This window comes from Ochotona princeps, chromosome 13 (genome assembly GCF_030435755.1).
Source record: "Ochotona princeps isolate mOchPri1 chromosome 13, mOchPri1.hap1, whole genome shotgun sequence".
In the NCBI taxonomy this organism is placed as follows: domain Eukaryota; kingdom Metazoa; phylum Chordata; class Mammalia; order Lagomorpha; family Ochotonidae; genus Ochotona; species Ochotona princeps.
In genome coordinates this window covers 44,865,384-44,891,982 of record NC_080844.1, presented here as the reverse complement: position 1 = coordinate 44,891,982, position 26,599 = coordinate 44,865,384, and the positions used below count along the sequence as shown (strand labels likewise).

Sequence of the window (26,599 nt, the reverse complement as noted above, 5' to 3'; positions counted from 1 at the left end):
CACAAGGGCCAGGCTTGGTCAGGGACATGCGCACTGCCGGAACTGACCATCACCACACCGGCTCGGTGAGGACACAAAGACCTGCACACCGAGTTCCCGCCGCCCACGTACCCCTGGTATGTGGCCCGCGAAGGTCGAAGAGAGCGGCCTCAGGCTCCACAGACTCTCGGCTCCTCCCTAGGTCTCTCCCCACCGCCCCCAGGAACAACGACCTCAGTGATAGGAGCTCCCTCTGCCAATCAACGCTGGCCGCCGCCCACACCTCAGCCGGCCTAACTTGGATTGGTTGCATTATTGCCGGCCTGCGATAAGATTTTCTTCCGGGATTCGCTAACAGTATCCCCTCCCGCCTACCGCCTGTGTGTGTCAGAAGCTCACTATTGGTTGGCCGCGTTGCCAAGCTCCGGACGCGGCTCGACCATTGGAGGCCGCGGGCCCGCCCCCGCCGGCTAGGTGAAGGTGAGAGTCTCCTCGAGTCGCGCCCAGACCAGATTGAGCAGCTCCAGGAACCGGGGAAGGTTCTGTGCAGCGTCCTGCTCTCTCGTCATGGCGCCTCCGTCCGTCTTTGCCGAGGTTCCGCAGGCCCAGCCGGTGCTTGTCTTTAAGCTCACCGCTGACTTCCGGGAGGATCCAGACCCCCGCAAGGTCAACCTGGGAGTGGGAGGTAAGGATGCGGTTCCCGGGGAGCGTGAGCCGCTGGGCGTGGAGCGACCCCCGTGTGGGTCGTGGGGGCGCAGGCCAGAAGGAGGACCCTGGGGACGAGCGGGGTCCACGAGGACTAATCCCAGCCTAACCAGTTTTGCAGATGGGGCTGTGGAGGCGCTGGGAAGGGGCGATGTGCCCAAGGTCACATGGAACGAATGCAGCAGCTGGTACACAAGGAGCTCCGTCTTTCTGATGCTCCACCCTGGGTTCCTCTTCCTCCATCCTCCTAAGAAACTAGATGGCCAGGGTTTGTAAGGAGAGGAGAGAAAAGATGACGCCTGATGGGCTTGGGGTCCTGGCCGCCGGGGGAGCTAGATGAAAGAACTGGGAGCCTTAGGGGGCAGCTCTCGCCTGGGCCGGTAAATATTTGGCCAACGGGTGACCATCAGGAGCCTTGTTAAATCTTGTGGGGGGAGGTGGAGGCTTCGTTTTGTCCTCGCAGATTTAAACAGCTACTGCTGTCTGTACTGCGGTAGCGCCCCAGGTGCCTCCGACCCCAGGTGCCTCCGACCGTGGCTCCTGCTGCGTGTTGTAGCTGGCTCCGGCCGCTGTGGGAGGGAAGGATGGAGATGGAGTCGGAAAGCGAGGACTGTATTCTTAGCTCGCCCTGTCTTGGGCCTTGGACAGCTGAGTATGGGCGGCAGTTTCCTCAACTGCCAAGAATTGTCCTGGAGGGCCTCTGAAATTCCTTTTAACCGTGATCTTCTCTGATGAAGGCATCATTTCTATTCCTATTCCTGGGCTGTTGGAAGCCCCAGAAAGAGACGTTTTCTTGATTTTCGTTGTGCCACGTGCTAAGACCACGCAGAGAGAGAAAAGTGAGCATCATGATGTTATGTGTTGGGGAACAGACCTAGCAGGAAGGGATGAGGGATTTGGGAATGAAGAAGTGGAATTCTTTTTGTAGCAGCAGTGACATGAAGCAAGTTCCCATAGAGAATGTGTCTGCACAAAGTGCTATTGAAATGTCTCCATTAAGGTGGATGCAGGAGAGAGTAAGGAAAATAAAAAAAAACTACTAGGAAAGGGGAATCTGTTGGAGCTGGGTGCTGGATACCTGTGCATACACTGTATTATTCTTTCAACTTCTGCAAATGTTTCAAAAATCTTCATAATAAAGCATTGAAAAGTTAGTTCAGTACTGCATAGCTCTCTGCCCACGAAGGGAAAGCTTCTCTTAGGTACCAGAGTAAGAGAAATAGTGAGAGACTGCTTTGAGTTAGAAAGGGTACTATTCAAGCTTTTAATTTAAATCTAATATAGAACCTCCAGAAGTTGAGTTATGGCCAAAACCTATGAAAAAACTAGTATTAATGCCAGCCTGAACCTCAGATTTTATTGGTTCTACTCCCTTTGAACTGCCTTACAGATTTTCTTCTTAAGTCCATTGAAGGTGCTTAGAATAAGATCTGACACTTAACTAGGAGTTATGTAAGTGTTAATTATTTGCTATTATTGTTTTGGCTTTTTTTTTTTTTTTTTTTTTTTTGAGTGAATCTCAGAAGAAGTTGAATAAAAAATTTTAGCTCTAGAACTATACCGTGGAATCATTTATGTTTTTGGTTTGGAAAGAAATTGCTCGTGCCGAGAAAAAGCATCCTGCTATTCCAGGCCAGAAATGATTGGCTCAGCTTTTAGCCCAGGCAGTGCCTGTGGAAATGTTTACCAGAAGCCCAAAGCTTCACCTTCTTCTCACTACTTGTTACTGCGAGCAAATGAGTTCTGCTTGTGATGTCATGTATTGCACACAATATATGGAAGGTTGCTTGTTGGTTACTCTTACTCAGAGCTAAGAAAGCTGAGGCTTAGGGAGTTAGCAGTTTGTCCCAAGTCTTATGACCACTAGACGTTAGTTTGGGAATCCTGGCCAGGTCTTTCCAGCCCCAGGGTCTCTGCTCAGTCCTCTATTTTGGATACTTCAGGTGGTTTGGAGGCAGCCAATGAGCTGTTTTAGAAGGAGCCACAAGACCTGGGTGCAGGCCTAGCACTAGGGTCCAGCAGTGTGACCTTGGGAGGATTATGTGACATCCTGGGGACTCAGTCCTGATAGTGAGCAACTGAATGGCCTCTGTCTAAAATTCTGCCGAGATCTGACTACTGAAAGTCTCCTCCAAGCTTTTCTAGCACATTCCATGACTATAATGTAGGGTAATAATTTTTTTTTAATTACATTTCATTATGTGACAGTTTCATAGGCTCTGAGGATGCCCCAACCCCTCCCTGTACCCCCCCCCCATGGTGGATTGCTCCACCTTGTTGCTGTATTACATTTTTTTTTTTATTACATTGCATTATGTGTCATGGTTTTGTAGGCCCTGTGATTCTCCCCCCACCACCATAGTGTATTCCTCCACCTTGTTGCATTACCACAGATCAAATTCAGTTGAGATTCTTTCATTGCGTGCATCTACCAGGCAAGAAGTCCCACACCTTATTGCCTAGAAAAGCTCATCCGAGGGTAATAATTTTACTTGCCTTATCAGTTGACTTGAGGGTTAAAAATGTGAAATGTGATGTGAATGGAATGTGTAACATGTAAGTGTTACTTTTGAACATCCCTGTGATCCATCTTTTTGTAGATGGAAGAACCTTGGATAAGGATTTCGACAGAGTAGAGTAGGGTAAGAGATGCCCTTGCAGCTTTTGTAATCTTAGCTTTACTTACACGTAGCACAACGTATTATTGCAACGAAGGAACAGTCATGCATTGCTAGCTGTAAGGACAATGTTACGATAAAACCTAATAGAGGTTAGGTCAGCTCAGATTCCAGTGACTTTTTTTTTTTTTAGAATAAACGGCAACTATGATCTCATTGGTTAGTTCCTGCTTCCAGAGAGTTTTCCTTGCTGTGTTGGCTTCATGTTCCATGCAATTAAGTGGAGTAGAGTATCACGTTTCCCACTGTGAGGCACAGCAGTTTTTGAGCTGATCATTTTAGTGATTCTGAAAAATTTCAGACTGAAGTAGTTTTAAGGGCAGAGGAGACATGGATAGATCAGGTTATAGCAAGAAATTTCTTCCAAGATTTCAGTTTGTTGCTGGGTTCCAAGCAGTGGTTGTGGAAGACAGGAAGGTGTGAAGAGAACTGTTCCATTGCAGGCAAGGTTGCAAGGAATTTCCCACTGCATGGCAGGGCCTGGCGGATGTCTCTACAACCACCTGAAAAGCAGTTTCACCTCCCTTTGCATGCACACCGGACTACCCCGCTGAGAATTCTGTAATCTGTTTAAGCATTGTTTGCCACTGCAGGAGTTGGTTTTTACTATCCGTGTGAGCTTGGAGGTTGATGTTGCTGATAGTATCTTGCAAAAGGGCCTTTTGCTATTCATGCTGTCTCTGTTGCCCCATTGACCATCCTTGATCTTTAGTTCCCTCCTTCTGTGATGCATTTCCTCCCTTAATGGATTCAAGACTAAGTTGTTAGAATGAGGATTGTAGTGGGATTGATATGTACCATCTATTGAGAACTTCCTGACCATAGGATTAGGACAGCTGATATCCTGCCTCAGGGTGAAACAATTGGCAGAACTAGCCTTAGGAATGCTTGCTTGACCAGGAGTGAAAAGTTTGTGCCAGAGTTTGTGAAGGCTTCTTCTTGCATGGTCCATTATGATCCTGAAATTGTAGTGGTCCGTTTATTTTCTCTACGTCAATTCATGCAGCCCAGTTCCGAACTTGGCTGGGGCTGGACTCTGGCTGTTAATTTTTCATGTAAACTTGCCTTTCTTTTGGTCCAGATAACCTATCTGTACTTCTGTACTTCAATATTTGTTGGTATTTTCAATGTGATTTTCTAGCACAAATAAAATGTTGTTAAGGATGTATTATCAGGTATTTTTAAAAATATTTTCACACTAAAAAATCTTTTACTCTTTTTTTTTAGTTTAGGAGAGAGAGAGAGAAAGAGAGGGGATGCTTCCATCTGTTGCTTCATTCTGCAGGTACCCATAATGGCAGGGACTGACCAAGTCAGAGCTGGGAACAGGGAACCGGATCCGGTCTCCCGGTCTCCCACTTAGAAAGCAGGGACGCAGCTGTTTTTGAGCCCTCACCTGCTGTCTTCCAGGATGCACACTAGCAGGACGCTGGGGGGTCGGGGGACAGAGTGAACCCACGGGCACTCTGATGTGAGGTGCAGGCATCCCAAAGCAGCGTCAGGTGCCTAAATACCCACTCCTACGCCCCTTGCTCCTGAATACTTCCTGGTCCTCTCCCCTGGATCTTAGTGGGAGAAGGAACTCAGGGACAGAGCTTCACAGATCTTAGGTGGGGATGGGGGAGGGAAGTGGAAATGTTAGCAAGAGGATGAGAGTGTTTTATTTAATTCTCTGTGTCCTTTCTTTCCTTCAGGCCTGCCTGTGACCTGTGTGACTGCTCTAGAAGGCCTTGTCCCCAGGGGGGAGGGCAGGGACACTTGGAGCTGGGGATCTTGCTAGGACAAGACCCTGACATAATACCCCTGGGTCTGGCCTGCTTCCCAATTTTTCTTGCATTTTTGCTCTTTAGAAAAGCACATGGGCCCTTGAGCTTCTGTGGCAGTCTCCTTGTCTTACTGTCCTTGTGATGTTGGGCAAATGATTGACCTTTTCTGGCCTCACTTGCAGATCCCTAGCACAGCCACCCCAGTATGTTTGGTGTACTGTTAGAACAATTACATGAGAATAAAGACTCACACATTCTTCATAGATGTACAAAGTGTTTAGTAAATCCTGCTTCTCCTAGGGCTTCAGTTACCATTGTTGTCTGTCATTAGGAAATTTTTCTGTCCATCCTGGATGTCTCTGAGAGCCAGGTGCCTCTTGGACACAGCCCATCGCCACCTCACTTTGACCATATTCCCAGCAGAGCTCTTTAGGCCCACCTTCCCCTGATTTTTTTTTTCTTCCTAGTGTTCTGTCTCTTGGTAGAGTGCCCTGCTCTCCACCATCTACTCCTCATCCAGGCAAAGGACAGACTGGAGTCGGCAGCAGCCCATTCCCCAGTCCCAAATCAACTGATCTGGTTATTGGATCCCATCTGTTTCAAATGTCTTTCATTTTGTGCATTTCCACTGCCAGTGCCTTCATTCAGACCCTGTTATTTCCCTTCTGGATTGTGCCACACTGCGCGGACTTTACCTCTTGTCCTCTTCGGTTTACTTTTCACAGTTTCTTTCAAATGATCCCATTAATGTGCAGCGGTCCCTGTCAGTCTCTCACTTCGGTGCTCACGGTGGTTCCCACTGCAGTGGAGTTCCTTAGAAGACGCTCCAAGGATCTTGGAGACATTCCCTCTGCTTCCTCAGTGCACCCCATTGAGAGCCAGGAAAATACAGCTCTTCTGAAGCCTCCTGGAGGACCTTGTGCAACTCTGGGGCTGGCCCGGGCTTCTTTCCCTTCCTGCCTTTGAAACTGTTCAGTCATTCACACTCCATTCACACTCCATTTGCCTGGTGAAATCTGCCCCTCCAAGCAGGAGGCTTCCCCAGGGCACACAGCACTTCCCTGCTTTACTCGCAGCCAGCACCTGGCTCAAGGTGGATTAAGTGAGTGAGAAACTCATGACTGCACAAGCAGCAGTAAAATTTCCTGGGAGATCCTGAAGGGTGGGTGTGGGTGATGCTTGCTCCACTGCTGCAGTTACCAAGAGGAATCTGCAGCTGGGTTGGGCTTTGGGGCTCCAGGACAGCCTGGAGGCACTGCTCAACAAGGCAGGAAGATTGGACAGTTTCTCTGCTGTCACAGGTAGTGACACAGGATTATCTAGTTTAACTGTGTCTACAGCAGTGGTAAGAACTGCAGTACTACTGCCGCTTTCTCTTTCGTTAATTTTGCTTGTTTATTATTCATGAATGACTTTATCATAAATGTAAATGCATGGCATAATTGCTTAATACATATAATATCCAAACCCAGACGTGACATGTAAAATAACAGGCTTTCTTTGAGCATCCACATTTTGTATACTTTAATAGTATCCTTTTTCAATACTTTTTTCTGTTTGTTGTGGTTATAGTCATTTATTTACTTATTTGAAAAAAGAGGGGGCAGATGCACAGATAGACCAATCAATTGATCAGTCAGTTGATCTTCTATCCTGTGGTTCACTTCCGGGCTGCTCCAGGCTGAAGCCAGGAACCTGGAACCCCATCCGGGTCTCACACGTGGGAGGCAGGGACCCAGACAACTTAGACCATCATATACTTTTCCCAGGGATGTTAGCAGAGAGCTGGATACAAAGTGGAAGAGCTTGGACTGTATAGGATGCTGGCATCCCGGGCAGTGACTTGACCTACTGTGCCACAACGTCAGTCCCTAAATAGTATCCTTTCTGTGTAATCTAAACCTACTACTCTTCTACAAAGATTTCTTGAAACCCTCTTTTGGATTGGCCTTTGAGGCAAATAGAATTCACCCCGGAGTCCCTGTCTTTACAAACACTGTTCTACCTGAGTATTCCAGTGCTCTTTGGTGGCAATGATGCAAGTACTTCTTTCTTACTTACTTTCCTTCCTTCCTTTTTTTTTTTTTTATTTATTTGTTTTTATTGGAAAGTCAGATTTACAGAAAGGAGGAGACACAGAAGGATCTTCCATCTGCTGATTTACTCCCCACATGACTACAATGGCCAGAGTTGAGCATGACTAAATCCTCACCTTGCATGCGCTGGGATTCCGTATGGACAATACAAGTACCTTTTCTAAAAATTCGGTTGACTGGCAAAGAATGAAGATTTGGCGGCACTACTGGGAATATTGATAATAGTGAGAATTCCCTCTGAAAACGATTCCGGAAGTAGTTCCAAGGATGTCCTGACAATGGTGGCATTGTGATCACAGGACGAGCTGCTTCATTGGCAGCTCTCACTTGGAAGTTGTTATTTTGGTGTGTAAGGACACCAGACCTGTCTGGTACAGTAGACTTTGTGAATCTGCTGCATGGGCAACGGTTTGTGTGCTGTGACTGCCCTGTGGGTTAGATTCTGCTGCCCAGAGACTTGGCTGGCTGGTACCTGTGTCTGTCTGGAGCTCTCTCCCTGTGTTTGTTACTGGCTCGGTATGTTTCTCACATTTGTAGTTGACACATTCCTGGAGTGTAGACTTAACTGTTAAGGGAGAGCCAATAAATTTAAATATCATATGAAGAGAGCCAGGAAATTTAAATATATGAAGCCATATTTGTTGTATACCTTTTTTTTGTTTTTACATTTATTTATTTTTATTGGAAAGTCAAATCTACAGAGAAAGAGAGATAGAGAAAAAAAGATCTTTCATCTGGCCAGAGCTGCACTGATCTGAAGCCAGGAGGGAGGAGCTTCTTCCAGGTTTCCCACATGGACACAGGGTTCCAAGGCTTTGGGCTGTCCTCCACTGCCTTTCCAGGACACAAGCAGGGAGTTGGGTGGGAAGTGGAGCAGCTCAGACACGAACTTGCACACAGGAAAATTCTAGAAGGATACAATAGAAACTAAGAATGCTTATTTCTTAAGGAGAGAGGATTTAGGAACCAGGCATGTGGGGATAATGATGATGCTGGGGCATGTAGAACATGTCACTTGTTAGAAAAACTGTTGATGATGAGCTATTAATGTTGAAGTGGAAAGCAGGATGTTGAAAATTCTGATTACAGTGTGATCCGTGGGAAGTGATTTTTTTTTTTTTAAGTCAGGGATTAATTCTGGGCAGAAATCAACAAGATCAAACAATCAGAATGACTATAATACTTTGTTTTCATCTTAAAACCACTTGCTTAAGTATAGGATTGCTGGGAGACCTAGATATTCAAGCAGAATGCTGGTGACCTCTGCTGAGAATTTTGCTTAGAGGGATTACCGGCCAGGACGCAAAGCCAAGGCAGCTGCCCATGAAGCGCTGTAATCCTGTCAGAGCCCAGGGGGAGAAAATCGGTGCCGGGATAGCTCGGCACAGCCTTCAGCTACTTTCAGTGTAGAAGAACAACAGCTTGGAACTTTATTGTAAGGTGCGTTAAACTTTGTGAGACAGGTAAATTTCAATCATTGAGAACATGAGGCAGAGTGAGTAGGATGGACAGCCAAGTGAACACTGCCTGATGTCAAGAGACTGGGCGAGGCTGTGTTGAAGTGGGTCCATGGGTGATGGCGAAATAAGTTGTCGAACACTCCCATCGGGTGTGTCTGCTTGCTGCTTGTCCCAGTTCTGTTCTCAGGGCATGAGGAGAAAGTTGGCTTCCTGCCACCCCTCTTTTGCCCTATGCTTAGGTTTGAATGTGCCAGCTTCCTGGGAAGTAGAACCCAGACTTTTCTGGAAACCTTAGGGAGATACAGAAAGAAAATTCCTGGGCCTGTGGCAGTAGAGACGTCAATGCAGCAGTAACACTGACCTGGTCTTTTGTTTTTGTTTGTGTTAGGCAGAGAGATAAAGATATTTACTGGTTCATTCTCCAGCAACAGCCAGGGCTGGGCCAGGCTGTAGCCAGGAGCAATGATCATCATTTTGGTCTCTCACCTGACTGGTCGGGAGCCGAGGACTGGAGCTGTCGTCATTGCTGCCTCCCAGGGTGTGCACTAACAGGATCTGGATCAGAGTGGAGAAGCCAGGACTTGAACCCAGGCACTTTGGTACAAGATGCAGGTGTCCCAAACATGGTCTTAGCTTCTGCCGCATGACCCCAAGCTGGCATTTTAAAGACTTTTTGTAGTTTGCAGATTAAATTTAAAAAAAAATTTAAAGATTTATTTTATTATTTTTATTGCAAAGTCAGATATACAGAGAGGAGGAGAGACAAAAAGAGAGATCTTCCATCCATTGATGCACTGATTCATTCACCAAGTGATCACAAGGGCTAGAATTGAGCCAATCCGAAGCCAGGAGCCAGGAGCCTCATCTGTGTCTCCCACGCGGGTGCAGGGTCCCAAGGCATTGGGCCGTCCTCGACTGCTTTCCCAGGCCACAAGCAGGGAGTTGGATGGGAAGTGGAGCTGCCGGGATTATTAGAACCAGCGCCCATATGGGATCCCGGGGCATTCAAGGCGAGGACTTTAGCCACTAGGCTACCACCCTGGGCCCCAATTTTTAAATCTCTTATGTTTTTTTTTAAAAGTGTGCAAGGCAAGGACTTTAGCAGCTAGGCTATCACGCTGAGGGCTTTAATTTTTATTTTTAATTCTGAATTTTATTATACAATTCTGTAGAGTCTGGGATTTCCCACCCCCACCAACTGATTTTTCCCTCATTATTACAGTAGCATAGTCCTTCCTAAGGAGTTATAATTCCATCAGTCTGCTATTTAAGTGTGCCCCGATACAGATTACTTTTATATGCACTCTCTTACATGGTCAAGTTTTGTGCTGGTGTGGTTTTATTTCTGGTAAACAGATTTTAGAGCCAAAAGTTCCCGTAAGAACCATGTCTGTCCTATTTGCCTGGCATCTATCTCAGTGCTTGGCCCACAGCAGAGTCTCAGCAAGTAAATGAACTTTAATCTCCTTCATTATAACTGAATTATGTTTGTCTATTTGAGAGGCAGAGAGAGAACTTCTACCTTCTGGTTTACTTCCCACTTGCCTGTGACAACCAGGCCTGGGGCAGGCTAAAGCCAGGAATTCAGTCTAGCTCTCCCGAGTGGGTGGCAGGGACCCACCTTTGCTGGAGCCATCCCCTCCTGCCTCCCAGCGTGTGCCTCAGTAGGAATCTGGAGCTGGGATCCAGAGCAAGGAGTTGAACCAGGACTCCAGTGTAGGCAGCAGCTGTCCCAAGCAAGGTCTTAACCACCAGGCCAAATCCCCACCCCCACTGCTGTGCCAGAGTGGGAAGTGTTGGAATTCTCTCTGTTGGCAGTTCCCGCCTCTTGCTTGGGCGGAGCTGGGCACCCCACTGTGTGACTCTGTGCTGTGTTGCAGCTTATCGCACGGATGACTGCCAGCCCTGGGTTCTGCCAGTAGTGAGGAAGGTGGAGCAGAAGATCGCCAACGACAGCAGCTTCAACCACGAGTACCTGCCCATCCTGGGCCTGGCTGAGTTCCGGACCTTAGCTTCCCGCCTGGCCCTTGGGGACAACAGTCCAGCTCTCAAGGAGAAGCGGGTGAGTGTGGCATAAAGCTCTGTTGCCGCTTTAAAAACTTTCAGAGCCAAGAGGAGTTGAAAATTCAAAATCCTGCTTGTTTTTAGTTTGTACTGTGAGATCTAGTGAGCTATTGACAGGTAAGTCGTCCAAGTAGACTGTGGGATCAGGAACCTGGGAGCCCAGGTACTGTGGCCGTGTCCAAAGCACAGCCTCTTTAATCATTAAGGTTCTCCAAGCGTGTGATCTGGTTGCAGCTGCCGGATTTAAAGCAGTCACTGGAGATGCCAAGTTCAGGGAATTTGATGAAATAATAACAGACCGAGTTCCAGACCTGACCCCACCTCTACTTTTGACTGTAGGAAGGTCATTTACCTGCCAGCCTCAACATCTCTTATAAAATCACTAGTCTGTGATTTATGGGCCTGTAAGGAACATCTCACGGCCCTCTGAACCCTCTGAAAGTCCACGCAGAATTTTGTATATATTGATTTCTGGGAGAAGGATCATAACTTTATCAGATTTTCCAAGGGTGTTTGTGGCCTCCCAGAAGTTCAAGAACCACTGGTTCAGATGCTGCCTGAAGTCTCTGCCAGTTCTGGTATTCTTTTAATATTCTAGCCTTCACCCTAGCATCTCCTGTTTAGCTCCTGGCACGTGTTCTGTGCATGACTGGAGACGTGTGAAAGAAGAACCCATTTGGATGCAGCACCGTGAGCTAGGTTGTGTGTGTGAGGAAGTGATGCGGGAGAGGTCCTCAGAGCTGTAGCAGCTCAGAGGAGAGGGAGACCTATGAAGGCCGTGGGCAGGTCTTCGGAGCCTTGGAAACAGTGTGGGTGAGGCCGGATGCTGCCCCTTGATGCCGGTGTATGTTTCTGTCAGCTGGAGAGGTTTGAAAACCATTCTGATGACTGGACTCCATGGCAGACCAGTGTGAGGTCAAAGGCTGAGAGGGTGGTGCCCTTCTCCTCTGTCTTTCATGTATGTTGTCCTGCTTTATTTCTTGTTTCCCATGGGCTTGCTTATTTATTTATTTATTTTTCATTCATTCATTCATTCAAAAAATTGAAAGGCAGAAATACAGAGACAGAGGCAGGCAGAAGGATCTCCCTTCCCATCTTCTGGTTCACTTCCCAGATTCCCACCACAGTAGGTGCTTGGTCATCCTGAAGCTGAGAACTCCACCTGGCCCTCCCTCCCACATGGCTGTCAGGAGCCCAGCTACTTGGGCCTTCATTTGCTGCCCTCTGGGGTGCACGTGAGCAGGAAGCTGGAATCCAGACCTGAACTCAGGGACTGTGATCGGGGATGTGTGTATTTTAACTGCTATGACACACACTTACCTTGGCCGTATACTTTCACATTCCCCCCCGCCCCGTGACGTGCAGCTGTGGTCGAGAGCCACAGTTCTGAACACAGAGGGGCGTTCACCTTGGGGGACAGGAGTCCAGGGCCGGAGGTTGGTGGTTGAGAGCCCACCTGACAGAGCCAGGTGCAGGTCTGAGCAGAGGACTTGCCCAGTACCAGTGTTGTTTGCAGGAGACAGGCCTGGCTGGAATGGCGGGGAATGGGAAAAGCTGGCGTTTTTGCAATAGTCCAGTTAGGTATTGTGCAATTCAAGCCAGCTTGTCCCGGGCTCCGGTTCAGGTATCAACAGGACCACCTCACGGAGTCAGCCAGCCTGCTCCCCACCTGCTCTTTACAGCAGGTTTTTCCTTTGGTGTATCACACTGCCCAGATGCCCTGGTAAACTGAAGCAGGATGAAATGAAGGTCGCACGTGTGTGTGTTCTTAAACATGCCTCACGAAGCAGGGACACTCTGGGTGAAGGTGTTGGAGCTCAGACCAGTGATTAGGCAAGGAGTTAACTTAGTTAAGGTTTTGACTGGGTTGTTATGAGAGATTGAGGCTTGCCTGCAGAGCAGGGTAGAGATAATGAATGTAGAGATTATGTTGCTTTGGGAAGTTGCTCCAAAAATTCAAAGTTTCCACAGAGGGATGGGAATTTCCTACTGAAATTTGAAAGCTGGGAACTTTGACTGCTCGGGGGCCTATCTTAGCTGCTGTAGGAAGATTGATTGGAACTTTGGTGTTGTTTGGGAGCTCCTTCCTAGAAGACTGGCTCTTAGCAGCTATGTACGGTGCTGGGCAGGTGCTTGCTCCTCTGCCCAGTGAGCCTCAGTTTGGTCACTGCAAAGACCTGGGACCGTAGCTTGTGGCCTTGACCCGGGAACACTGCCTGCTTCCTCAATCTAGTTTACTCAGTGTTGTACTTATGATCACAGAACAAGCTTAAACAGCAGTTTCACAGCACTCCTGTTTGAAGACACGTTTTTGGACTGATTCACTATACTCGCTTAGTATCTCTTACCACTTGAGGTCCCAGCTGGTTCTAAGTTCTGGGAGTTTCCTCTTTTCCCTGGTTGTGCCCTCCATCCCCAGGCTACGGTCTTCCTTAGCTCTGTTCTCCACAATCTCATCTGGATTCTTGAAGCAGCATCCTAATGGGTCTTCCTGCCTCTACTCTCTTCCCCATTCTAGTACATTCAGTACACTGCAGTGGAAATTATCTTAGAACAAAAGCCAATAATGTCACATGTCCCATCCCCTACATCCCTCAATACTAGTTTATTACCTGCAGGGTAACATCTAGATTTCAGTTTTTAAAAGTTTATGTATTTACTTGAAAGTCAGAGTTCCAGAGAGAGAAAAGATGGGTAGAAATCTCCCCCCTGTTGGTTCGCTCCCCAGATGGCTGCAATCAATGGTCAGGGCTGAGCCAGCCTGCAGCTAAGAGGCTGGAACTCCATCCAAGTCTCCTCTGTGGAGACAGAGGCCCAAATATGTGGGCCATTTTCTTCTGTTTTCCTATGTAAGTTAGTGGGGAGCTTGATTGGAAATAAAGCAGTGGGCACTCAAACTGGCACCCATGCGGGATCTGGCATAACAGATGGTGGCTTAACTTGCTGTACCACAGTGCCAGCCCCTAAAATCTGGACTTGGAGCTTGGAATGTAGTGGATTTAGTAGACAGTCTTCATCTTGTTATTTCAGTTTCTTATTCTTCCTTATCCCTCTAGGAGTCAAGAGTTTGGCTGTCTTCTAAACCCTAGGCCCCTGTCATGACCTGGAACCTTCACCTGGCTCCTCCCTCATGTCTCCAACCTTCCAGGCCCTTTTTTCACGTCCTTCAAGACCTGATTAAAGGTCACCACCCTACTGTATCTTTGGCTTTCTCAGGCAGAGTTAGTGTCCTTTGAGTTACCAGAGGACTTTGTTCCCAGCCTGAGATAATAGTTCCCTGCTTACCTTAAAGCACAGTTTTATAAGTCATTCGCTCCCACTATAACTTCTTTCAGTCCAGGGACAATAGTTTACCCATTTGCTTTGCACATATTCAGGACTGAGCTCCTAGCTTGGCGCTCTAAGGTCCACAGATAAAGTTTAAGCTTAGTCATTCAGCTCACAGGTGCTCGCTACCAGATCTGTGCCAGGTGCTGGAGCATGGCGGGGCCCAAAACAGAACCTTTGCCCTTGCTTTCAGCTTTGTATAAAAGAACAGACCAAACATAATAAGAAAAAGATATAGCATATTAAAGATGATACATGTTGTGACGACAGAGCAGTGGAGCCTTGATAGGAGTGCCAGGGGTGGAAATGAGGGTGGATGCAGGGTTTTTTTTTTTTTTTTTTTAAAGATTTATTCATTTTATTACAGCCAGATATACAGAAAGGAGGAGAGACAGAGAGGAAGATCTTCCGTCCGATGATTCACTCCCCAAGTGAGCCGCAACAGGCCGGTGTGCGCCGATCCGAAGCCGGGAACCTCTTCCGGGTCTCCCACGCGGGTGCAGGGTCCCAATGCATTGGGCCGTCCTCAACTGCTTTCCCAGGCCACAAGCAGGGAGCTGGATGGGAAGTGGAGCTGCTGGAATTAGAACCGGTGCCCATATGGGATCCCGGGGCTTTCAAGGCGAGGACTTTAGCCGCTAGGCCAAGCCGCCGGGCCCCAGGGTTTTTTTAAGACTGTATTTTTTAAAAGATTTGTTTAACTTTTTTTTGCTTTTGTTTTTGAAAGAGTTACAGAGAGAAGGAGAGACAAAGACAGAGGGAGAGGTTTTCTGTCCTTTGGTTCACACCCCAAATGGTTGCAATGTCTGGAGCTGAACCAGTCCCAAGCCAGGAGCCAGGAGCCACCTTTGGGTCTCCCACATGGTGCAGGGGTTTAAAGCCTTGAGCTATCCTTCACTGCTTTCCCAGACCACAAGCAGGGAGCTGGATCAGACTCAAACCAGTGTCCATGCGGGATGATGGCACCACAGGCAAAGGCTTAGCCTACTACACCATGATGCCACCCCGTGGATACAGTTTTAACCAGGATGGCCATGGTAAAAACAAAAGTGTCACCTGAGCCAGAATGAAGGTGATGAGACATGAAAGAATGAATGAACAAAAAGCCAACAGTGTCTTCCTTTTGCTTCTCCAGGTTAATCTTGCCAGGTTCTTTTCCTAGTTTGAAGAGACCTAGCTTCTGAACTCCCCACTGTTTCCTGTTAACAGAAAAGGATCCACACAGCATTCTGCGCCCTTGTAGGTGGGAGGACCGAGCTGTATGACACCCCAGTCTTCCTGACTGTTACCTCCGGGAGCCTTGTGGCTTGAGCTGTGGATCAGGTCTTTTGACACTGCCTGCTTTCTTCATCTGGATCAGCACATGTGTGTGCAGTACCATGTGCTGGTACTCAGGTTTGCTGGGGGCGTGGAGATGAATGCAGCATGGCTGTGTCCCCACAGCTCCCAGCCAGCTCTCCTATTCCCCATAATGTCAGCAAATTGTGATCTCAGGCAAAGGTTTTGGAGGCCAGCACCTAACCTGATTGTATAGTGGATACTGAAGGTACCAAGCCTGCCTTGTCTAGTACTGCACCAATTCTTTCTCCTGCCTTGGGCACTCCTGCTTGGCCAGAGGTCCAGCTCCTTGAGAAGTCTGTGCTTATTTCCTTTGAGTTCATGATCTTCCTTAATACCTGCGCTCCAGGTCAGTTTACCAAAAATCGGTTCATAGAATGACCCACTTGGCTGTGTGAGGGAGTCACCTAAGACTTGTTTGTGTTACTGGTTGCAGTTTAGAGCAACTTCAGTTGCACTGAAGCCACCTAGGGTTCAGGGTTTTTTTTTTTTTTTTTGCTTTTTTAATCATTATTTTCTATAGTACAGTTTTGTAGATTATATTTTTATAGTCTAGTAATTGTTACATGTTTCACATTCTGCTGTTTAAATGTATCTTGACGTTGTAGTTATAGACAGTGGTGGAAAATTTAGTATCAAATTGTCAAGGTAAGGGCTGGCACGATAGCTCAACTTCTCACTCCTCTGCCTGCTAGCTCCAGCATCTCATAGGTGCTCCACTTCCCATCCAGCTCCCTGCTCCCACGTGGGAGACCCAGCAAAGGCTCTTGGTTCTTGCGTTTGTATTGGCTCAGCTCCAGCCATTGCATCCATCTGGGGAGTAAACCTGTGGATGGAAGATCTTTCTGTCTTTCCTTCTCCATAAATCTGATCTGCCTTTCTGATGAAAATAAAAATGTATTTAACAGTTCTATTAGGCGTGCTTCTTTTATTCAGGATTAGAGATGCATACTACAGTGTATCTTTATTTCCTGGTATGGTAGTTTCTATTATACAGTTCTATGAGAATATATGTATATACTTGTTTACCTGTATTGACCTCTTCAGAATTTATTTTAAGTGTTATCCTCATCATCATTGTTAAAAATTAATTCACGTCAGTAAAGTAGGTGTTTTTCTCCTAATCTAGTCTCCTGGTTTCCTGACTTCTTGTAATGTGGGTTGTTGGGAGATCGAGGGTGGAGTTAGTAGTTGAGCACAGGAAATTATTCCTGAGAATGTTTTCACATATTTCCATGCATGTCTGTCATGTTTCCATGGTAACCTAAAACTGTGTTCCAGGGAAACCTTGCTCCTCTGAATGGAAAGTATTAGCATTTCCAGAATCGCTAGGGTGTCTGACGTGTAAAGTGATGCATGAAACTTTTTAAATATCTGTTTGAAAGTTGAGCATGCAGCATGAGTAAATCTGTGTATGCTGTCACCTCGCTTCCCCAGTCACCTGTGTTCTGATGTAGCTAATCCTGTGTGTCACTCCCCTCACACTCCCCATCCCCTTCCCGCTGCCAGACTGGATTAATTTTCATCCCAACGTAGTCATCTAAATAGTCTCTTAAAACATTTTACAAATGATGTATGAACACATTGTTCTTGTTTTTAGAAGACAACTCTCACATTGGATCAAAGTCTCTTTTGAGCATTATGCTGTCACCTTGTCCCCGGAGTGGCCACAGCTGGGACACTGGTGTGACCTCCTTTTATTCTCCTTCGCTGGACAGGCTTGTATTGGCCAACATGCAGTTGATGACGTTTCTCTCCTGAAAGGCTTATGCTGAACCCTAGTGACAGTTTTGAAGGGACGGACTCGGATTGGTGTGGTAACATAAGCAAGGCCTACAGACTAGACGTAGAGTGGTCTTTGTGCCTAGCTCCGCTGCTTCCTAACCTCGGGTTGTTTTGTCTTGCCACCTTCCTGTATCCCTTTTCTCGTAGGGAGATGGGGATATAGAACTTGCCCCATGTGTGGGCATCCGGTGAGAAAGAATTTTGTGAATGGTGAGATACAAGGCCCCTAGCAGGTCACTGTAAGGTGAAAGGGTGGCGGTACTGGCCTATCACCTTTGTTTCGCTAGGACGTGTTTCTAAGGCTTATGAAATCCAAGTCCTAGAGATGGGAAGGAATGCCGCAGGTTGCTGTTGAGGCAAGCCAGAGACCCAGATTTCTAGGCTTCTGCTGGAGGGATGGGAACTGAAAATGGTGGGTTTGCCTTGCAGGGCATACATGACCTGCTGTGGTGGAGTTGGTCCTTCCTCTCCGTGGTTAGAAGTGGAGCTCCACCTCAGGTTAGAACTCCTGGGTTGGAGACCTGGCCTCCTGTTCAGGGGGTGGTAAGTTTGAGCAAGGTGGTTCACCTTTGTAAGCATCAGTTTGCTCATCTATAAACACAGGCCAGCAGTCGCGCCTTCCCCGTGTGCTCATGTGAGGTTTCAGTGAGATTCCACCATCACAGGACTTTATACCGAGCAGGCACTAACCCGGTGCTCACGATGACCTTGCAACCTTCGTTTGCTGATATCATCCGACCTGCTCCCCTTTAGCAACCTGCTGACCCTGCTGCTTGTATTTCAGGTCGGAGGCGTGCAGTCTTTGGGTGGCACGGGTGCCCTACGAATTGGAGCTGAGTTCTTGGCACGATGGTACAATGGCACGAACAACAAGGATACACCAGTCTACGTGTCCTCACCTACCTGGGGTGAGTGTGCTGTTACCTGTCCTCATGATCCTCACTGGTTACACAGAGGGTGTAGCACAGCTGCCCTTGGGGAATTGCTGCAGCCGTGGGTGATGGACGTGAAGCAGTGCTGACTCAGATCAGGGGTGGTTTTTCCTGAGACTCCTGGTAGACTTGTGTTTTAGTCTATGTTGAAACTCCCTAGAGGTGACGTGAAATGCAGATTACAAGAAGTACCACCATAGTAGCATGCGTTAATGTGGTGGGTTGAACTTGCTCGTGCTTTACAGTAGTTCTTTATTTTAACTCCTGGCATCAGTGATCCCCGTGGACATTGAGCCTGTGAGGGCTCCAGAAGTTCATGTAGGTCCTTTCCACTTAGGCCTCCTGCTTATGTCTGTCAGAGCGTTTAACATTTCACCCCTTTGCTTGCAGAGAATCATAATGGTGTATTTTCTGCTGCTGGTTTTAAGGACATTCGATCCTATCGCTACTGGGATGCAGAGAAGAGAGGACTTGACCTTCAGGGTTTCCTGAGTGATCTGGAGGTGGGTGATACAGAAGACAAAGTTGAAAGAACCCCAAGGGGTCAGGAACAGTGAGGAAGGTCTTTGGCTTAACTGATTAGCAAGAGAAAGTGAGATATTTTCCCTGACAAGGTGATAGTTTCTGAGCTAGTATGTAAGAGGGAGACCACCAGAGGAACGTGGAAAAGAGCCAAGAACACAGGTGCCCCTTGCCCCTTGGGGGCCAGAGCATGTACGACTGACCCTGCCTCCTCATGGCACTGCTGCTTTCAGAGCTGACGCAGCTTTCTTCTTCCCAGAATGCCCCTGAGTTCTCCATCTTTGTCCTCCATGCCTGTGCCCACAACCCAACCGGGACCGACCCCACTCCGGAGCAGTGGAAGCAGATCGCTGCTGTGATGAAGGTAACTCCTCTCTGAGCATCTCCTAGCACGGTGGTCCCCTGCTCCCGAGCACTGCCTGCTGCCCAAAGAAGAAAATATACAGTGACTAATCGTGTTATCCCGAGGCAGACACTATGAGTGTTTGGGTACATAGATTGTTGAACTGTGTGTGTGAAAGAGAGAGAGAGAGAGACAAAAATGGGATCATTTTTGTTAACACTTTTATGTAACATGCCTTGGTTTTTTACTTGAACTGCTTCATGCACATCACTAAATATTCTTCACAGCTCTGTTGCATCCCTTTCACAGCCATGCTGTTAGAAATTAGGTAAACCAACTGTAGGGTATCTAGGCATATTTACAATTTCTTAATCTTATGAACAATTATTTAACTAAACTTTATTTTCATGATTTCTTTGGGATATCCTATATTTGAATCTTGAGTTGCAAGCAGGTATATGCTTCAGTAATGTGTTTCTAGAATGCTTGGTGAGCTGCCATGTGCTGGATGCCGTGGGATGCAATGATGAACAGAGCAGAGCCACAGTCCCTGCCCTCCAAGCACAGGGAGCCTCTGTGGGATGACCAGTGAGTACTAAGCAGTTGCCATTCTGGGAGGCAGCCATGTTGATAGGGTTCTGTAATCCAGACTTGAGGCAGTGTGTAGGAAGGAGTGAAGAAAACATCGACAGGTGAGCGCTGGCAGAGAATAAACAGTCCTTCGGGAGGAAGGTGCATGGTCAAAGCCTCAGGATAGATCATGGCTCCTTGAGGAAGGGACAGTGGTTTCTGTGTGGCCCGGAGTGAGGAGGGAGCTGGAAGAGTGCGCATGTGAGGCCTTGGCCTGTGGTCTGTGAGCAGCCGCAAGCCTCTGAAATCTCTGCTATAAGGGCAATGTGAGCTATCGTACGTGGTCCTATGATCACTGGCTCTGTACTGAGTAATGGAAGGGAGAGCCTTTGGGAGGCGACTGCACTGTCCAAGTAGAAGCTCCTGGTGACCTGACCAAGCAGGTGGCAATGGGGAAAGTGAGGTGCAAATGGATTCTGGAGTTTTCAAGGAACAGGATCAGTGGGACTGGGGTGTGGTTGGATGTGGGAGATGAAGTGCAGAGGTAGAAGATGAGGTCCAGCCAGTCTCGGGCCTAGAGAGGGGGAGAGGGATGCAGCATCCACTCAACCATAGGAGCAGGTTTGGTATGGAGGCTCTTTGTGGAGATAAAAGTGATGAGAACAGAAGCTCCTCTGCTTTCCCTAAAGTTAAGATGAAGCTCGGGGGATCCAGGGCTCACGTAACTAACTTCCCACACTAAGGCTTCGTGGAGAAGAAGCTCAGGACCTCCATCCTCAGCCCTGTTGGCAGAGCTGCATGGTGACATTCTAGGCTATCTTGGAAAATCTCCTTTAAGATTAGGGGTAGGTGTTGTGGCTCAGTGAGTTAAACTGCTGCTTAGGCATTTGCGATTCATGCTGAAGCGCCAGTTGGTGTCTTGGCTCTTCCTGCCTGTGATCCAGCTCCCCACGAATACATCATAGGAGGCAACAGGTTGTGTGTGACTCAAGTGCGTGGGGCCCTGTCACTCACGTGGGAGACCCGAATGGAGTCCTTGGCTTCTGGCGTCAGCCTGGTCCAGCCCTGGCTGTTGTAGCCATTTGCAGATTAAACCAAGGGATAGAAGGTTTTTATTTCACGCGCTCTCTGTTATGTCTTTAAAGTAGGTGAAAACAAACAAACATTTGAAAAAAAGTCAAGTGTACTCGGGGCAGGTGTGGTGCAGCCAAATCCCACCACTTGGGATAACTACATCCATATTGGAGGGCTGGTTCTGTCCCTGGCTATTCCAGTTCTGATCCAGCTTCCTGCTGACACATCCTGGGAAGCAGCAGATGGTGGCTGGAGTGTTTGGCCCTGGTCACCCGTGTGACCAGGAGTTCTGGCTGCTGGCTTCAGCTTGGTGCAGTCCTGGTTATTGCATCTGGGGAATGAACCAGTCTATGTGAAGTCTCTTTCTTTCTCTCTTTTTCCTCATTCTGCGTTTCAAGTAGGTGAAAATAAATAATTGTTTAAAGAAGAAAAAAGGCCAGGTTTACTGAAATTCTCCTGCTTGTTGCTTGGGATTCTGCTAAACAGTGACACGTGTAAATGGAGGTTGGCTGCCCGGGTTAGGTGTTGCTTCCGGCAGCAGCTGGGGCCAGAGGCCAGTGTCTGAATGCGCTCGGAAGGACTGCCCGCCCTGACTCACTGTCCTTGCTCGCAGCGCCGGTTTCTGTTCCCCTTCTTTGACTCAGCCTATCAGGGCTTCGCATCTGGAGACCTGGAGAAAGACGCCTGGGCTGTTCGCTATTTTGTGTCTGAAGGCTTCGAGCTCTTCTGTGCCCAGTCCTTCTCCAAGAACTTCGGGCTCTACAGTGAGTGCTCGCCCGAGTGGCACCCTGCCTCCCCTGCTGCCCCCGCCTCAGCACACAAGGATGACGCCTCTATTCCCTCTCTAGATGAGCGAGTGGGAAACCTGACGGTGGTCGCGCAGGAGCCCGACTGCATCCTCCGGGTCCTGTCCCAGATGGAGAAGATTGTGCGGATCACGTGGTCCAACCCTCCAGCCCAGGGCGCTCGCATTGTGGCCTGCACCCTCTCTGACCCCGAGCTCTTTAAGGAATGGTAAGAATCGGGCTCGGCAGCATGGCCTAGTGGCTAAGGTCCTCGCCTTGATCCCATATGGCCGCTGGTTCTAATCCCGGCAGCTCCACTTCCTCTCTATCTCTCCTCCTCTCAGTATATCTGACTTTGTAATAAAAATAGAGTAAATCTTTTAAAAAAAAAAAAAAAGGAATGGTAAGAATCACAAGGGGAAGGGCTGGGGCTGCTGAATGGTGAGCGTCCGTTTCATTATGTCTCTGCTTTTCATTTTAAATTTTATTTTCATGTTAGTAAGAATTTTTAGTTTTTAGATTTTTGCTTATCTGAGAGGTAATTGGTGGGGAGGAGAAGAGGTCTATGTGAGAGAGAGTATTTCCATCCTCTGGGTCACTCTGGAGGGTAAAGTCATCATGAGTCAGGAATGTAAGCTATGGCCCCCCGTGTAGACAGCAAAGACCCAAGTCCACGCACTGTGGCTGCTGCCCCCCCCCAAGGTTCATGTCGGCAGTAAGTGGGAGCGGAGTGGGCATGGAACCCCGGCACTCCTGGGCAGGCAGTGGGTGTCCTGACCTGCGGCTTCACTGCTAAGCCAGAAGCCCACTCCGCTCACGGTCTGGCAGGCTGTGAGCCCGTTTTCATCTTGTGGCTTAAACTGCACTTTTGAAACTGTCATGATTCTGTGTCCTGTCTCTCCTGTGTGGCTTGGCTATGCTGCTTGTCCACGCGTCAGGACGGGTAATGTGAAGACCATGGCTGACCGGATTCTGACCATGAGATCGGAACTCAGGGCACGACTAGAGGCCCTGAAGACCCCTGGGACCTGGAATCACATCACGGATCAGATCGGCATGTTCAGCTTCACTGGGCTGAACCGTAAGTGGCCCTGACTGCGTGAGCACTCGCTCCTCTGCCCCCGTTGCAAGTCGAGCTTGCCTTTGTCAGCTGTCGCTGTTCCTTACAGCAGCCATTGCATAGGACCAGGACCAGTTAGGTGTCCTTAATGTGTCCCAGTGTCCCATGACTCCATCTCAGAAAGACCCTGTGTGCTCTGCCACGTGGACCCCATAACCTATATACTTCCATTTTAGGAAGTGCTTTCAAGACAGCCACCCAAGACAGTAAAGGGGTGTTCTCACGGCTGGAGTGGAGAACAGGTTCATTTGAGTCATCCTGAAACAATTGTAAAAGTAGCCAGTGTATGGGCCCGGCGGCGTGGCCTAGCGGCTAAAGTCCTCGCCTTGAAAGCCCCGGGATCCCATATGGGCGCCAGTTCTAATTCCAGCAGCTCCACTTCCCATCCAGCTCCCTGCTTGTGGCCTGGGAAAGCAGTTGAGGACGGCCCAATGCATTGGGACCCTGCACCCGTGTGGGAGACCCGGAAGAGGTTCCAGGTTCCCGGCTTCGGATCGGCGCGCACCGGCCTGTTGCGGCTCACTTGGGGAGTGAATCATCGGACGGAAGTTCTTCCTCTCTGTCTCTCCTCCTGTGTATATCTGGCTGTAATAAAATGAATAAATCTTTAAAAAAAAAAAAAAGTAGCCAGTGTAGCGGACATGGTCCTTAGTGGTGAGTTCTGAAAGACCACAAGGTAAGGATGTCTCCCCAGCAAGCATCTCTGCTCTCCACTGGGCAGCGTTGTTTTTAAACTGAAAACCGATGAGGCCAAGGCTGTGGTCACTACATACAACTTATATTTTTTTACCACTTGACATCATTTAGCATTTTTTTAAAAGATTTATTTATTTTTATTGGAAAGTCAGAGTTACAGAGAGAAGGAAAAACAGAAAGATCTTCAATCTATTGGTTCACTCCCTAAGTGACTGCAATAGCCAGGGCTGAGCCAGGTCAGAGCCAGGAGCCTGGAGCTCCATCTGGATCTCCCACATGGGTGGCAGGGTCCCCAGTTCTTCGGCCATCTTCCGCTGCTTTCCCAGGCACAATATCAGGGAGCTGGATTGGAAATGCATCAGGAGGGATTTGAGCCAGCTCATATGGGATGCTGGTGTTGCAGGTAGTGGTTTAATTTGCCAGATCACCTTGTTGACCCCACATTTTTCCCCTTCCCCTCCCAGCGTGTTAGTGGGAGAACTCAGAGAATGCTGGGAGGAACTGTGCCGGGAGCCCATTCTCTGTGCAGTGCTCGTGTCCCGGCACCTCCCCGATGACCTGACCTTCACCAGCGTGGAACTTGCCATGTCCCCAGGAGAGTCTGAGTCCCCGGAGTTAGAGTCAAGCGATGGAACTCTTTCTAGGGAAGAAGTCCACTGCTTTTATTAGCTTCTCAAACCGCAGCACATCCCTCCTCCCAGAAAGTGGGGAAATTGCATTTGTGCTTGAACAAAAAGCAAGCCAGCGTGGGAGCTCGGGCCACCACCAGCACATCCAGAGCAGGGCTGGCCTGTGGCCCTGTAGGCTGAGGGGCTGGGCTTTGTCTCTGCAGCGACCGTCATTCACAATGCAAGCTGCTCAAGGTGACTTCCAAAGTGGGCTGGCTGCCTTTGTTTTTGTTTGGCCAGCCACGTGGGTAGCACGGAGTCCAGGGTCCAGGTTTTCACTGCCATAGAGAGGGAGCTTAGAATTGTGGCATGAGAGTCACACCGCCTGCCATTCACCTGCTGTGTGATCAGCAAAGCTGTTTGATTTCTGTCAGCTCTGTAACATGGGGATGATAAGGTTATTGCCAAGATTAACTGCGTCAGAAATAAAGTACTTAGAGCGGTACCTGGCACAGGTGGCATTTGCTCCTTGTATTGTGATGATTTGGTTGTTATCCTGTGCTGTCAGACTGCTGATGCTTTAAGGTTGCTCGTCCTTTAGGCTAAGATCAGCAAGAATTATATCATGGATTGCCAATAAAGCAAAATCACTCTAGTGAATATAGTATAAAGAAAATTAAGGCTGTGCTTTCCTGTTTCACACCTGGGGCACTTGCACAAGTGCAGAAAGCCTCCTGCAGCTGGCAGGGAGAACGGGAAATGACCCGACTTCTGATGGTGCCAGGTTAGAGATCTTCGTCGATTTTCAGCTGTTGCCTTATTCACACAGCATGTGTCATAGCAGGGACCTGTTCCATGTACTGTAAAATGAAGTGTCCAAGAGGAGTGGCTGCCACGTGCTCAGAGATAAATAAGCAAGTCAGGGGGAGAGGGGAGGAGCACTTTGTCACTGTTAACAGGCTGTTCTAGGCCTGCTGGATGTTGGTAGGTGACAGGATGTGCAAGGTTTGGTGGAAAGGTAGTGCCAGGCTGAGGTTCCCACTGGAGGTAGTCATGCTGAGCTTGCTGAGGATTAGAAAGTTAGCCGAAGATACTTTCCAAAATTTACTGATTTTAAAAATTTAGTGTTTCGATTGGCAGGTTGAACAAAAAAGGCCCTTTTGTTTTGCTTTTCCTGTGTTAAGAGAAGCTGTCAACATATGATCGTGACACCTCCACACTACCCTAACACATTCTTCTGTCTCCCACAGCCAAGCAAGTTGACTATCTGATCAAAGAAAAGCACATCTACCTGCTTCCCAGTGGGCGGATCAACATGTGTGGCCTAACCACCAAAAACCTAGATTATGTGGCCACCTCCATCCATGAAGCAGTTACCAAAATCCAGTAAAGAAACACCAGCCAATCCACCACCACCATGGGTCTCCATCACGTGTGCTCCCCACCTGCACCAACCCAGTCGTACGTACGGTGGATTCAAGATGACTCGAGAACTGAAAAGGGCGGCTACTGTTTAAACTGGTCCAGGGAAGAGAACAGCCTTGGGAGAACCCTGGGGACTTGGGGCTGGAGCCTTCGGGAGGCCAGGGCCAAGGAAGCCTTTTATTTAAGAATAAAGCCATGCTTTGACGGTGAACGGGAGAATCCTGTGCCCCTCGCTAGCAGCAGGAGTGAGGCCCATGGTGATGTTCATGTGCTTCTGCGTGTTGCTCGGCTCTGCACCAAGCCCAGTCCCGAAGATGAGGTTGCTGGAAGGAGGCGAGTGTGCTCAAGAGTGCTGGCTGTGACATTGACATTCGTCTCCGCCCGCTGCGTGCCGTATCCCTGCTCCTTCTGCATGGTCGTGTCCCTGATCCCGGCTCTTAGTCTCAGGGTGAGTGTGCTCAGAGATAAGGTTTGCATCGTGACACACATCTGACATCGAACAAAGGTTTCCTGAAACAGTGCTGACCCTTGCTATGTGTAGTGCATCCTGGCGTTTTCTAGTCCATTCTGTTGTAATCTATTTCACTAAAAAGATTACCTAATAAAATCATGATCAAGATCCATGTCATTGCTCTTTTTTTTCTCCTTTCCCAAGATTTATTTTTATTAGAAAGTCAGATTTGCAGAGTGAAGGAAAGACAAAGATCTTCCATTTGCTGATTCACTCCCCATTTAGCCATAATGGCAGGAGCTGAGCCAATCTGGAGCCAGGTGGGTTTTCTGGGTTTCCCACATGGGTGCAGGGTGTTGGGCCATTCTCGATTGCTTTCCCAGGCCACAAGCAGGCAGCTGGGAGGGAAGCGGTGCAGCCGGGTTCATATCCCGGTGCCCAGTGGGATCCTGGGTGTGTAAGGCAAGAACTTTAGTCACTAGACTACTGAACCAGGCCCATCATTGCATTTTTTCTTTTTCCTTTTCATGATGTATAACCTGTAGCTTAAAACATGAAGGCTTTGGAGGGATTTACTAGTGGCCAAAGCAAATAGTAAAATGTGTTCTCAAAATAAAACTGACTTCCTCTAGTAAATGCACCACAACAAACCTTATATCCTCGTTGTGTGCAGGCTGGGCAGAGGCCAGCTCTCTTGTGATATCACTAAGAAACTGCACTTGTAGACTTGCAGGAGGGCTGGTCACTCAGGGTGATTCTAGAACGCCAGCCCCTACAGCTGGAGGACCTCCTAGGCCACTGGGACAATGGGAGCAGTTAAACATAGCTCAGTTTCCAGATTCTTGAACTCTGCAAATGGTGGTTTTAGAGAACTT

At 48.2% G+C, this 26,599-nt stretch overlaps 1 protein-coding gene across 1 annotated transcript; it reads left to right on the top strand.

Moving 5' to 3' along the window:
* Positions 1 to 355: 355 nt before the first annotated feature.
* On the top strand, positions 356 to 25,880 carry GOT1 (glutamic-oxaloacetic transaminase 1). The gene is made up of 9 exons (XM_058671345.1): positions 356 to 664; positions 10,565 to 10,746; positions 17,983 to 18,106; positions 18,521 to 18,633; positions 18,912 to 19,016; positions 21,253 to 21,403; positions 21,488 to 21,653; positions 22,363 to 22,505; positions 25,099 to 25,880. Exons 1-9 carry the CDS (start codon positions 547 to 549, stop codon positions 25,236 to 25,238), a joined length of 1,242 nt encoding a protein of 413 aa, XP_058527328.1. The 5' UTR covers positions 356 to 546; the 3' UTR covers positions 25,239 to 25,880.
* Positions 25,881 to 26,599: the final 719 nt, after the last annotated feature.

Excerpts from the sequence above, each read along its gene's own strand:
- GOT1 (XM_058671345.1), top strand. The coding sequence starts at position 547 with ATGGCGCCTCCGTCCGTCTTTGCCGAGGTTCCGCAGGCCCAGCCGGTG. Across the intron at positions 665-10,564 it reads GGTCAACCTGGGAGTGGGAG|CTTATCGCACGGATGACTGC; the intron begins GTAAGGATGCGG and ends GCTGTGTTGCAG. Across the intron at positions 21,404-21,487 it reads CAAGAACTTCGGGCTCTACA|ATGAGCGAGTGGGAAACCTG; the intron begins GTGAGTGCTCGC and ends TTCCCTCTCTAG.